The sequence below is a fragment of the Ovis canadensis genome, chromosome 2, assembly GCF_042477335.2.
Source record: "Ovis canadensis isolate MfBH-ARS-UI-01 breed Bighorn chromosome 2, ARS-UI_OviCan_v2, whole genome shotgun sequence".
NCBI lineage: Eukaryota > Metazoa > Chordata > Mammalia > Artiodactyla > Bovidae > Ovis > Ovis canadensis.
Genome location: NC_091246.1, coordinates 174708030 through 174721149, shown reverse-complemented (window position 1 = coordinate 174721149; position 13120 = coordinate 174708030). Strand labels below are relative to the sequence as shown.

At 33.8% G+C, this 13120-nt stretch overlaps 1 protein-coding gene across 1 annotated transcript in view; it reads right to left on the bottom strand.

Annotated features, from left to right (window-relative positions):
* The window catches only part of LRP1B (LDL receptor related protein 1B), a 1961274-nt gene that overhangs the window by 913729 nt on the left and 1034425 nt on the right, over nt 1-13120 (bottom strand). Inside the window, exons 14-15 of the mRNA XM_069573760.1 lie at nt 12288-12477; nt 4965-5087 (exon numbers count right to left, since the gene is read on the bottom strand). Coding sequence (XP_069429861.1) covers nt 4965-5087; nt 12288-12477 — 313 coding nt within the window. The remainder of the gene's footprint in view (nt 1-4964; nt 5088-12287; nt 12478-13120) is intronic.

The window sequence follows — 13120 nt, the reverse complement described above, 5'->3', positions numbered from 1 at the left end:
CTTGAGTATTTAGGCACAACCATGAATTACTTTCAGCATCTTAACAGACAGTATGCTTATAATCTTAGCTTCAGAGTTGTACTTGAATTTGAACACTGATTCAAAACCTATAATTCTACTGTCAGGGTCACTTCTAGTAAAAATATTATAACATTATCTCATGAGTAAGAAAACTGACAAAGTAAGAAACAATCCTATAATTTAGGCTTGAAAATAAAATGACATGAATCATGACATGCCTGGCAAGGGACTGCCAGTTTTCACACATCCTATGGTTCCTGCTGTTAGAGCAGTGGAATTAGAAGGTCTCTGCATGACCCATCAATAAACTGCAAGGGAAATACGCACTCCAGAATTAACTCTTTTCTTTGGTAAAAACTGGTGGAATGATTGATCATGTTAATGTCCAGAAAATAAAGAAGTAAATGAAGAAAGCTTACTAATAAACTTTTAATTATTTTAGTTTTAAATCATATATTTAGACTTCAGTTCAGTGTTTGAATTTAATATATATGGTCCTGACCTTGGTTTAATAAGCTTTGGTGCCCAAGAATAAGATTCTATGTTTCTAATTTTGCTTTTCTTCTCTTCAACCCCATCGTGGTAATCTATTCTAAACTAGCTCTTATCTCCTCTCTCAGTTGATGTTTTGCTGTTGACTAGGTCAAACTTCAGAGAAGGCGATGGCACCCCACTCCAGTACTCTTGCCTGGAAAATCCCATGCACTTAGGAGCTTGGTAGGCTGCAGTCCATGGGGTCGCCAAGAGTTGGACATGACTGAGCAACTTCACTTTCACTTTTCACTTTGATGCATTGGAGAAGGAAATGGCAACCCACTCCAGTGTTCTTGCCTGGAGAATCCCAGGGACGGGGGAGCCTGGTGGGCTGCCTTCTATGGGGTCACCCAGAGTTGGACATGACTGAAGCGACTTAGCAGCAGCATACCAAACTTATGATTACTTAGTAATAAAACCATTAGTCTAAAATAAAAAATATAGTACAATTTCCCAATTGTTCCTGTATGTTTCACATTAGGATATGTTTATTTGCTTAACAGATTTTTTTTTTTTTTTTTTTGCATTTTGGGAGTACACCATTTCTATTACTTGATTTGAATAGGGGAAGAGAAAAACCTAAAAGAAAAGTTGAAGTTGTAGTTTGCTGAATGACTCTGTGTAAGCTTGCCCATATAGGAAGGCAGTGTGAAAAATGCTGCTATGGTTTTTGAATTTTCTCCTTTAGATCATAGCAGGATGACCTTTCATTAGATGGAGTGGTCTTCTGAGCAGCCAACCTAAGTGGTACATAATCTTCTGTGAGTTCCTATGCACAGGAGACCATAAATATTCATCTGGATGAGGCTTCTAAACTTTTTACTGCCTTAAACTTTTTACTACACATTAGATTGCATATATCCTAGAACATAAGGCTTGTCACAGCTGAACAGATAAATGGCTGAGCCACAGCAGAGCACTGTTTCTGACAGAGGAATATATCTGGTGTTCCAGAAGGTGGAGAAGGTCACAGAGTACCACTGATATATAATTGTGCAGTGCTATCCTTCGATGACCAATATTTTGGTCAATGTTTAAGTTGATCTCTTGGGTAAGGCATATTGGAAAATTCTGTTCTTTTTCTTTTTTTTTTCCAGGCCACAAAAGAGGCATTTAAATAATTACTGTGCTATTGTCTCAATACTCTAGACCAAATTATTATGCTATTTTGAAAAAAAAAATCGTGACTCTCATTTTTTTAGGAGCTTATCTTACTTTCTTGGTATTACTCATGTTCTCATTTATTAATTTTCTATGTTGTGATTTTCCCTACAACGTCATCAAGATAAATTTAAAAGAAATAAACTCACTTGATCAGTAATCGACTGGTTTTACATATGCTTCTACAGGGCAGTAAGTTCCCCGTTACACACTTTACCGTCTGAGCCATTTTGCCAAAACCCAACTACACTACGCCAGGTCTCATTTCTAATGTGAGAAGATTTGACCATGACACAGGAGGTTCACAAAAATGAAGAGCCCAGCCTACTCTCATTCTTAATTCCGTCCAGGCATGGTATTAGAATGCATCCTTAATCAACCATGTAGCATACCAATATTTTTCTGTTGGGTGAATGCCTCCTCTGGCACTGCTTTCTGGCACAAGTTCATTGAGAAACAACCATTGGTGTCTAATTCTGGCCTGACCATCTGCCAATGGGTTTTTGTTCATTTGATGTCAGTTCAGTGAGGATGACTAGAACCAGGAAGATCATATCTCAGAGATTGCAACATGTATTTTTTGTTTTGCTACAGATTTATATTTAAAGCTGGTTAAAATGTTATTCCAGTTGAATAACAAGTCTGTAATCTGGCCTAAACTAAGTCAGAAGCCCAGAGACATGAACATTAAAGAGAGGCTAGTGACACACTGATACTTGTTTTGCCTTACAGTCTGCAACCATGAACTCCATGTATTCATGTCCTTTTGAACTTTAATTTCCTCATCTGCAAACCAAGGCTAAATTATCTTTATAAAAATTTTGCTACTAAATGAATAGAAACTGGAATAATTTATATAAATACACTTTAAGTTTTTTGCAATAAATTAGTTACTGTAATATTTCTCTTAATTTTCCCCCATTACATTAGAAAAGAATCTAGATAAGTTTCATGCATTTGAAAAATCTAGTAAAATTTTAAACTTCCAATGCAATAACAAATTCTCAAATAAATACTCACCTGCTTTCATCATTTAACATTGTTTAGTGTAACATCTCTAGATAAAAATACTAATTCTATCCCCTTTAATTGAATTGGGGTTACCTCATCCATGAATTATAAATATTAAAATACACCAATAGTCTCACAGAAATCTCCTTTAACTTTCACCATATGTATAGTCATATATAAACTAGCATATCAAATCTCTTAACATCAGCTAAATTACCAACATTATGCACAGTATTTCCTTACAAGCAAAAGTCACCTAATTTTTATTTATATGGAGATAACCCAGTGATAAATCTTTCATATATCAATATCAATATAGGTATAGATATGCCAACACATAAGGAATCCATAATTTTTAATGGGGCATAAGAATAAAGGAAATAGGAAAGCAAATAATACATCACATTATAATTTACACAATTAACATTAAAGAGCTAATTAGAAAATGTAAAGCTTAAAAAGTCATCTAGTTATTAGTACCTGATGTATACCCTTTCCTTCCAATTACCCACGATGAAAACAAAGATGAAAAATATACACTCTTAAGTTACTGAGAAATCAGCCTCTTGATCATTTTATTGACACTATCTTTACTGAATTTTGACTCTTCTGCAAGACCAAGAAGATGAGATTTAATATTCAATGAGAAGCCTAAGTTATTCCACTTGAAATTGAACAAGCTTATTTATCTTTAGGCAGAATGAAACTCCCTTTGTTCCTCCAGTACTGACAGTAAGGTCTGTGGCGACCATAAAAAGGAGACAGCGCAGTGCTACTTTTCATCTTTGAGAGGAATTCTCAGGATAGAGCAAAGGCAGGAATGGACCTGGTGAAGGTTCACAAAGGTTACTGTCTTTGTATGTATGTGCCTCTGTGTGTGTGTGCATTTCATCTGTTCTAATGGCAAAGTCATCCAGCTAGAGTAGCAAAGAATCTCATTTTGTACCAGAAGAATAATCTTAAAAGGATCTATGCTAGAAATCAAACTGAGAAATATACACATGAATCATACCATTTATCCCAATAACTAAGATAAGATTTAATCTACCAGGCAACTGGACAGACTTTCTGCTGTTCAGAGCAATGTTTAATACCTGTCTGTTCCCAAACTACAGGTCTTGGTAGATCTCTTCTCTTCTGATGTAAGAAAACAACAACCAAATGGAAATTACTTAATAATATCACTGAACAAATGGAGGGATACCATCTGATGAATCAAAGGCAGTACACCTTAGAGAACTATTTCCTACAGGTAGTGTCTTATATAGGCAATTTTTAAAATTCTATTAATAATGGGGGAAAAAAACCTTGCCCATGTTAAATTCATATTTGTATTCTGAAGTATATTAGATCAAAATATTCTCTAGTTATAAAGAACGTTTCTAGGATTTTGAAGACAAATTTTGTTTGGTCATTAAGTAGCAAGTATAATAAAGAAGATTTCAACTAACCTGCAACATCTTATTTCTTTTAAATAAAAATGTTGATTTCTAAAGCTATATCTATTCATAATGCCATTATTGAACAATAAACTACTAGGGCATTTTGATGTGGATCCTTATAACTATGTATCATAGAAGTTATTATTATTTCTATTACTGATAATAATCATAGATAATAGTTGTTGGATTCTTATACTGGATGATACACATTGAAATGCCCTAGTAGTTTATTGTTCAATAATGACATTATAGATAGATTTTTCATTTATATGCAGTTACAGTTACTGATGGTGAGGTTCCCTAACAATTTCAAGAAATATCTTCTTCTGTGGCATATAATTATTTTTAAATTTTACTAAGCTAGATGCTTCCCTGGTAGCTCAGCTGGTAGAGAATCCGCCTGCAATACAGGAGACCCTGGTCTGATTCCTGGAGGAGGGCATGGCAACCCACTCCAGTATTCTTGCCTGGAGAATCCCCATGAACAGAAGAGCCTGGTGGGCTGCAGTCCCTGGGGTTGCAAAGAGTCAGATACAACTGAGCGACTGAGCAAAGCACAACACAGCACAAGACAGATGCAGCAGTGCCAGGATACTCAGTTAAACTGCATTATCATTATTCATGTGTATATTAGACACTAATTCCTTCAATTATTCATAGTTTAAAAAGAATTATACCTAAGTTATTATCTGAATTTCTCTTTCCAAGTTTGATTTTAATTCCTTTGGTTTCATCTGCTATTATTTGTCAAAAAGACACAAAGAAACCATGAGTGTAACATGAAAAGATTCTTACATATGCAATTGGTCCCATTTTCATCTAAAAGTTGATTATCAGCACAGGCACATACTCGGCCTCCTGGGATGGCCAAGCACAGTGTGCTACAGCCTCCGTTATTGACTCGGCACATATTGTCACCTGCAAGAAGAGTGAAGAAAGTACGTCAGAGAACTCTTGATTCCATACAAAGTTAACCAGTTGGGGTTCATGTTCTTTTTAGGAGATGTTTTGCAGGCATACAAATGTACACACATATATACCATGGACACATTCAAGTAATCAGGATTCCTGCTGAATGATAAATGAAATCTAAAAAGGCTTGAAAATATATGATGCACTGGTACATAAAAGGAATTTACATGTTGCTTGGAAGATATAGGGGTCTGTGTGCAGACAGGCAACAGAAGAGAAAAAGACAGAGTGGACTAAATGGTGTCTGTCCAGGATAGATTCCTAGAAGAGGCCTTGTATATGCAAGCTTGAGTTATTCAGAAAGTAGTCTACAGACAGGCATTATGGATGTGCTTTGAATTCCAAATAAACAGAAAGGGTTTCCCTGGGGGCTCAGATGGTAAAGAATCACCTGCAATGAAGAAGACCCAGGTTCAGTCCCTGGGTTGGGAAGATCCCCTGGAGAAAGGGAATGGCAATCCACTCCAGTATTCTTGCCTGGGAAATCCCATGGAAAGGGAAGCCTGGTAGGCTACAGTCCATGAGGTCAAAAAGAGTCGGACACAACTGAGCGACCAACACCAAACAGAAGGCAAACACTGGGGAGATGGGAGGGACTTTCCTTCCTCTTTTGCAAGGAAGACACTGGCATGTCAGTGCATTGAGGAAACAAGGAATGCAGGCTGGCTGTGAAGGCTTAAAAATGAGCAGCCTCACTGGCATCGGGAGAACGTACAATACACAAGGGTAAAGTGTTGTCCCGGGGAGGAAACAGCCGAGGCACTGAAGAGACATTTGATTGCTAGCAATAAAGCAGGCTCGAAGGGAAATTCATAATGGTATTATTTATGAACATTTGTGAGACACCCTTGGAGACTCAGATAAAACTGAGATAAATTTTTGAAGAGGCTGGAGAATCTGTTCCATAAATATGCACATCAAAGTAAAATTTAGGTTGTCATCATTTTGACGCTATTCATTCCCACAAGCTGGAAAGGTGAGGAAGAAAGTCTCTTTTCTGAGATACACATGTGTAGACCAGCAGCCCAACTGGCAGTGTAAATAACAGGATCATTTTACACTATGTATACACCTTGCATTTTCCAAGGTATCAATAAACAACATTTCAATTACATCAGAATATTTTACTCAAACATTCAAAATCAAGAGTTTTAATTACTGGGAGACATATAGTCAATAATATGATGATTAAAACTGTATTGGCAGTTAAAGTTCAAGTGCCAAAAATGTGACAAAAGTGACATTTTACTTTGGCCATTGTACTTTGGGCTTCAGGGGTTAGATGTGAAGAGCATTAATAAATAAGCTAAACTTGAAATATTGCTATATGCAATAAATATTTAACTCACTCCCATAGATTATCATTGTGTCCTCAGATCAGAAAAAAAAATTAAAGTATATAATTTTATTTCTCATTATTCTGAGAAGTAAATTCAATTTGCAATGTTTATAAAAATTAAATATATATATCTATACATTTATATATTTTTTAAAAGCTAAGGAAATTAAGTACAGTTCAAGTTTTTTTTAACAGGGCATAAAGAACATTTTTAAGCAACTTCCAAATTTAGTCATATTTATTCCAAGACAATGGAGTAAACATATAATACTTCATAGGATGCTTAGGTGTTCTACCTATATTATGCACATTTTGTACAGGATTAAACTACATGGTGAATATTTTAGCAACATAAAGAATCTGGAAAATGAGAATTAACTCAAAATATTTTAAGAAGTATATGAATAATTTACAGCAGTAAGAAAAGAAGAAAGTACTAAATGCAATATTAGGCTATATTTTCCTACCAAAAATATATGCTGAAAGTCATACTCCTTAATTCAATAGCATGATTCATACTTACTATTGCCATTAAATATAAAATTTAAGTATTTAGAAATAAATTACTATATTCAAGATTTAAAGTAGATTCATTGTCTGTGAGTACAGTATATTAAAAGAGAGAAATTTTTATTTGTACTGTCATGATACAAATTCCAAATCTAAATTAATTTGAATAATTCTGTATCTTATTAGAACTGGTTAGAATGTTTTTATTTTAGTTATATCCCAATGTTGTTTTTAATTTATCACTTAAACATACTCCAGATAGGATTTATATAATAGTCTTTACTGAAATGTTAATACCTTGCAAAAGTAGTCATATAAAAATATTTTATTGAAAACATGACTGACTACAAAGAGCAGTAAAATCTTTACACATAAATATCAAAAAAGTGTTCATTAACATATTGATAGCTTTCATTTTGAATATCTATAATTCATCATTCCCAGGGTTAGTTACCTTACATACACTGTCATTTTAATTTAAGTTTATAATACTATTATAAAAATAGGTTTCATCTCATTGTGCGTGAAACTACTGAAGATCTAAAGAAGTAAATGACTTCTCCAATATTTAGAAAAAATATATAAATAATAATTATAAAAGTAAGGATTTAGAGCACAAATTATTATTTATTTTCAGGTAATAATACTAATATTCATATTATTTCTTTTTTCATATATTTTCCAAATGAATAGAAATAAGAATTTATATTAATCTAAAATTTATGCTCTTATACTCCAACTTGTTTATATATGACAAAATAAAATTAGATCAATAAGGGTCATAAAAATAACTGAAAACAACAAACTAAAATTCTAGATTAAGTCATTTAGGAAGCACTTTTAAAAAAATGAAATATGCAAGGAAAACGAATGACGAACAGTTTTTTAAATGAAGTTTAAGGTAAGGTCTGTCTGGACCAAAAACATTGCCTTTTTTCCTCAATCTAATAATTAGGAGAAGTAGGAATCTTCTGCCCCTTACAGTGTCTGCCACAGACTGTGTAAGTGAATGAATGAAACTTCTAGTTAGCAAGTTGAATGACAGTAACAGTTACTTGTGTGTGTAGAAACAAGGTACAAGTATGTGGACAGATATGTTTGACAGACATAACTATCAAATAACACATATGGTATCTTGTTTCTATGTGAGAAAGAATATACATAATCTCTGCTACAAAATTTGCATTTTAAAGCAGACTAAAGATATATTTTTAAAGCTGTATATGATATACTAGTGCTTTGTAGTCTAAGATTGTTGAATCCTCAATTCTATAAATGTGTAGTCCAGGGACTCTTTATATTAAAAAAAATAATTGAATAAAAAAATTAATAATTATAAAATGACAATTATTTTAAAAAAACACATGTCCCTTTCCCATATCTAAAAATATAGTAGCTATATAATTTTCATTAATTAAAATGGCTACATAAATGAATCACATAAAACTCTTTTGTGGTCAGATAAACTTGAATTTGTACACTGGCTCCTTGTTTTCTGAGGAGAATGGCTACATCTACCAGACTCTTGGATTTCTCATATGTATAATATAAATGAATAGGACTTATATTAAATGTCTTCTGTGAGATTTAAATAAGAATATTTAGCCCACTTACTGGTAGTTATAATCACAGATAATTACTAGTTAGTAAATTTCACAACTCCATCATGGAACACACCCTTGTCACGGTGAAGAGTATTGACCACTCCTCAGATAATTACTAGAGCCAGCAGGTTTTCAGAAGTAGAGAGAGGGGAATATCTTTTTTAGTGCCTTTAGGATTTGAAACTTCTTAGTCAAGAAGCACCAGTTAGAACTAGACATGGAATAATTGAGTGGTTCAAAATTGAGAAAGGAGTATGACAAGGTTACATACTGTCAGCTGATATTTAACTGATATTCAGAGCAGTACACCACGGAAAATGCCCAGCTAGATGAATCACAAGTTGGAATCAAGATTTCTGGGAGAAATATCAACAACCTCAGACAGGCAAATGATACCTTTCTAATGGCAGAAAGCAAAGAGGAACTAATGAGCCTCTTGATGAGGGTGAAAGAGGAGAGTAAACAATTTGGCTTAAAACTCAACATTCAAAAAACTAAATCATGGCATCTAGTCCCATCTGTGACTGAAGCCATGAAATTAAAAGACACTTACTCCTTAGAAGGAAAGCTATGTCTAACCTAGATAGCATATTAAAAAGCAGAGACATTACTTTGCCAACAAAGGTCCATCTAGTCAAGGCTATGGTTTTTCCAGTGGTCATGTATGGATGTGAGAGTTGGAATATAAAGAAAGCTGAGCGCCAAAGAATTGATGCTTTTGAACTGTGATATTGGAGAAGACTCTTGAGAGTCCCTTGGACTGCAAGGAGATCCAACCAGTCCATCCTAAAGGAGATCAGTCCTAATCGTTCATTGGAAGGACTGATGTTGAAGCTGAAACTCAAATACTTTGGCCACCTGATGCAAAGAGCTGACTCATTTGAAAAGACCCTGATGCTGGGAAAGATTGAGGGCAGGAGGAGAAGGGGATGACAGAGGATGAGATGGTTGGATGGCATCACCGACTCAATGGACATGCATTTGGGTAAACTCTGGGGGTGGGTGATAGATGGTGAAGCCTGTTGTCCATGGGGTCGCAAAGAGTCAGACACTACTGAATGACTAAACTAAACTGAAATTTACGGCAAACAGAAGGGGAAAAAGTGGAAGTGGTAACAGATTTTAGTTTCTTGGCCTCCAAAATCATTCTGGACAGTGACTGTAGCCATGAAAGTAAAGATAGTCAAAGCTATACTTTTTCCAGTAGTCATGTATGTATGTGAGAGCAGAACCATAAAGAAGACTGAGCGCTGAAGAATGGATGGTTTCAAATTTTGATGTTGGAGAAGACTATTGAGCTTCCCTTGGACTGCAAGGAGGTCAAATCAGTCAATCCTAAAGGAAATCAACCCTGAATATTCTTTGGAAGGACTGTTGCTGAAGGAAATGGAACCTATTTCGGTATTCTTGCCTGGAAAATTCCATGGACAGAAGAGCTTGGTGGGCTACAACAGTCTAACAGTCTAAACTGTTAGAAATAATCAAATGCGACTTAATGACTAAACAACAACAAATTTCATATATTTATCATAGAAGCTGATCTATTACTTTTAATTTGATATGGGAAATTATTCATCAACATTTTTAAGAATATTGTCCTTATGTAATGATGTCATTCTCTATGCAGGAAATATAAGTGCACTTCTGAAACTAGATAATAAAAAGCTAAAAAAGTGTTTGCTGCTAAGTCACTTCAGCCGTGTCCGACTCTGCAACCCCATAGATGGCAGCCCGCCAGGCTCCCCCATCCCTGGGATTCTCCAGGCAAGAACACTGGAGTGGGTTGCCGTTTCCCTCTCCAATGCATGAAAGTGAAAAGTGAAAGTGAAGTCGCTCAGTCATGTCCGACCCTCAGCGACCCCATGGACTGCAGCCTTCCAGGCTCCTCCGTCCATGGGATTTTCCAGGCAAGAGTACTGGAGTGGGGTGCCATTGCCTATACTTACTATGAATTAGTTTAGGAGAGGGTTATAAAATTGTTCTAGATAGCTAATGTAAATGAAAACGAAAGAAAGCTTTTCAATTAAATAAGAAGAAACAATTTGATATTATAAAAACATTTTGACCATAAGCCCCTAAAAATTACTTACAAATTAATTCTTAAATGTAACTTTCTGTTTAGTATGACTATATATCTATCGCTCTGAAATTAACTGGCATATTACCAACAACAATTGAAATTAGATAACCTACTTTGAACCTAAATGTTCTTTTTGTTAAGAGTTTGATGAGAGTTTTTCCTGATTACTAATTTTCTAACACCAAGTCTAAGAGTTTGGTTATGGCATTGATAGCATTCCTAAATATTTTTCATGGTATTCCTGTGGTTGTGTGTGTGTGTGATATTAGCTATCATCTATGTATTTATATGCATGTACTCATAGGCATATATATGAATAATATATATAAATATACTCTATACTATAAATATAAGCTTTTTTCTTTTATATAAGCTATATGCAACAATTTTATAACCCTCTCTTTAAATACCTCATAGTATATACAGTCATATACTGTAGAAAAACAAGGTACAAAGCTATATAAGATCAGCTTATTTTCTTCCACGAAGAATTAATGATATGTACGAATTGGTTTTCTACTCAATTACAAGTTTGCTTTCAACAAAGTCTGTCAAGAGCATTTAATCAAAATTTATATGCCACTGATTATTATGTTTCTAAATATTTATTAATATTTAACATTCAAAGATGCAAAGATAAATCCCACAAAAAGAAAAATGTAACATGATAACATGTTTGCATTTGAATACCAGAGAGCATTTTTGTTTCATAATCTGACCACTTTAATCAATGTAGAAAAAGGTAGCAAACATTTAGGTTCAAAATAGGTTATCTAATTTCAATGTCTATTGACCAAAAAAGATGTTGACCAGGCATCATTTCCACATTCTATTGTCTGCTTTGGATAGAAAACTCAAAGTATTGATTATTTCTCCTAAGTTAATGAAAAATAATCAATCTGGCTGAACACATATTCTCAATAAGACAACACCCTGAGTCATACAGCAAATTCCCACTGGCTATTATTTTACATATGGTAATGTATATGTTTAAACATTACTCTGTTACCTAAATTCAGAGTAATTCTGTTTGTGGATAGCCTAATAAATATTAATAACTCATGCAGATTAAAAAATATAAAAATTTTATCTGATTTAATAAGACATGAATATCAGAGTAGATTATTTCACTTTCATAACATCTATAATAATTTAATATACCTCAAATGTATATGAATTGATCAGATAATATACTAAGATATTTTTAAAAATACCATTATCCTTATATTATACATATATATATTTTAACATTTTTCCATAATGTTGCTTCCACACTGAAAGTTTTTCCACTTCTCACAATACTGACTCTGAAAATACTGAGGATTTTTACTTTAAATAACAGCCTTTTCCAGTAGAAATGACATGAAAAAGGAAGTATCTGGAAAAAACCTTGAACTTCACTCTAATAGAATTCCCAGAGTTATTCACTCAGAATATTTTGAACAATAAATAATACATTTTTATGGTAACAAAAGCTAAGATTTGATTGACTTCGGAATGACTAGACACCTTTTATCATAAAACTTTAGCAACACTGTCAAACTCTTTATGCAACCTCTGTGAAGTACTATTATATGTAAAACTCAGATGTAGTTTTATATGGTTTTTAATACCTTGTTGCTTTCGTGGATCATAAATCTGAAGCCCAAACAGGGGTGGTCTTTCACGCCTCAGTAATGTTACCTCATTAGTTATCAAATCTAGTTGAAAAATGGAACCATTCATATAATCAGTCCAGAACACATAATTCCCATGATGCGACAGTCCAAAAGGATGGTTCAACTCTTTCCCACTGTAAACAATCTGTAAAATATAAACACATTGTGAAAAATCAGAAATGACCTTTAGAAACATAACCAAATATTTAGAGAGAATACTCAAATAAATAGAACAATGATCTAACTAAAAACTTTTCTCTCAGTATATCTGAAAAGTGAATTTCACAATGTGAGCATATTTTCCTGTTTTTAGGACATGTTATTTGAAGGAGACCATTTCCATTGCATCCATTTCAATTCTCTCATACACAAAATTACACATATGGTCAAGAAATACAAACAATAAAAGAACTTTGTCTGATATTCTTCCCTATCTCTTTTTCTTATGACGTTTCAATAAGATATTCTGGGATAGAAATTGATCTGAGTAATTAGTGGCATTATATATCTTGCAATATTGCTCACCCAATAGCCAAGGTATACAATACGGTCTTATAACACCGGGAGTGGATGGAATGTATTGATTTAATACTTCTTAAGTCTGTAACATTAGGTTAAATGCAAATCAGTCTTACTTACTTATTTAAATATTTACTTATTTAAAGCATTGTTAGAGTTAACCAAGGATTGAAATAGTCTTAACTGATTAATGCACTACATTTCTCAAACAGAATCTTTAGCAGATAGGCTTGGTCAATTGTGCAAATACCCTTTCAAAAAAAAGAAGG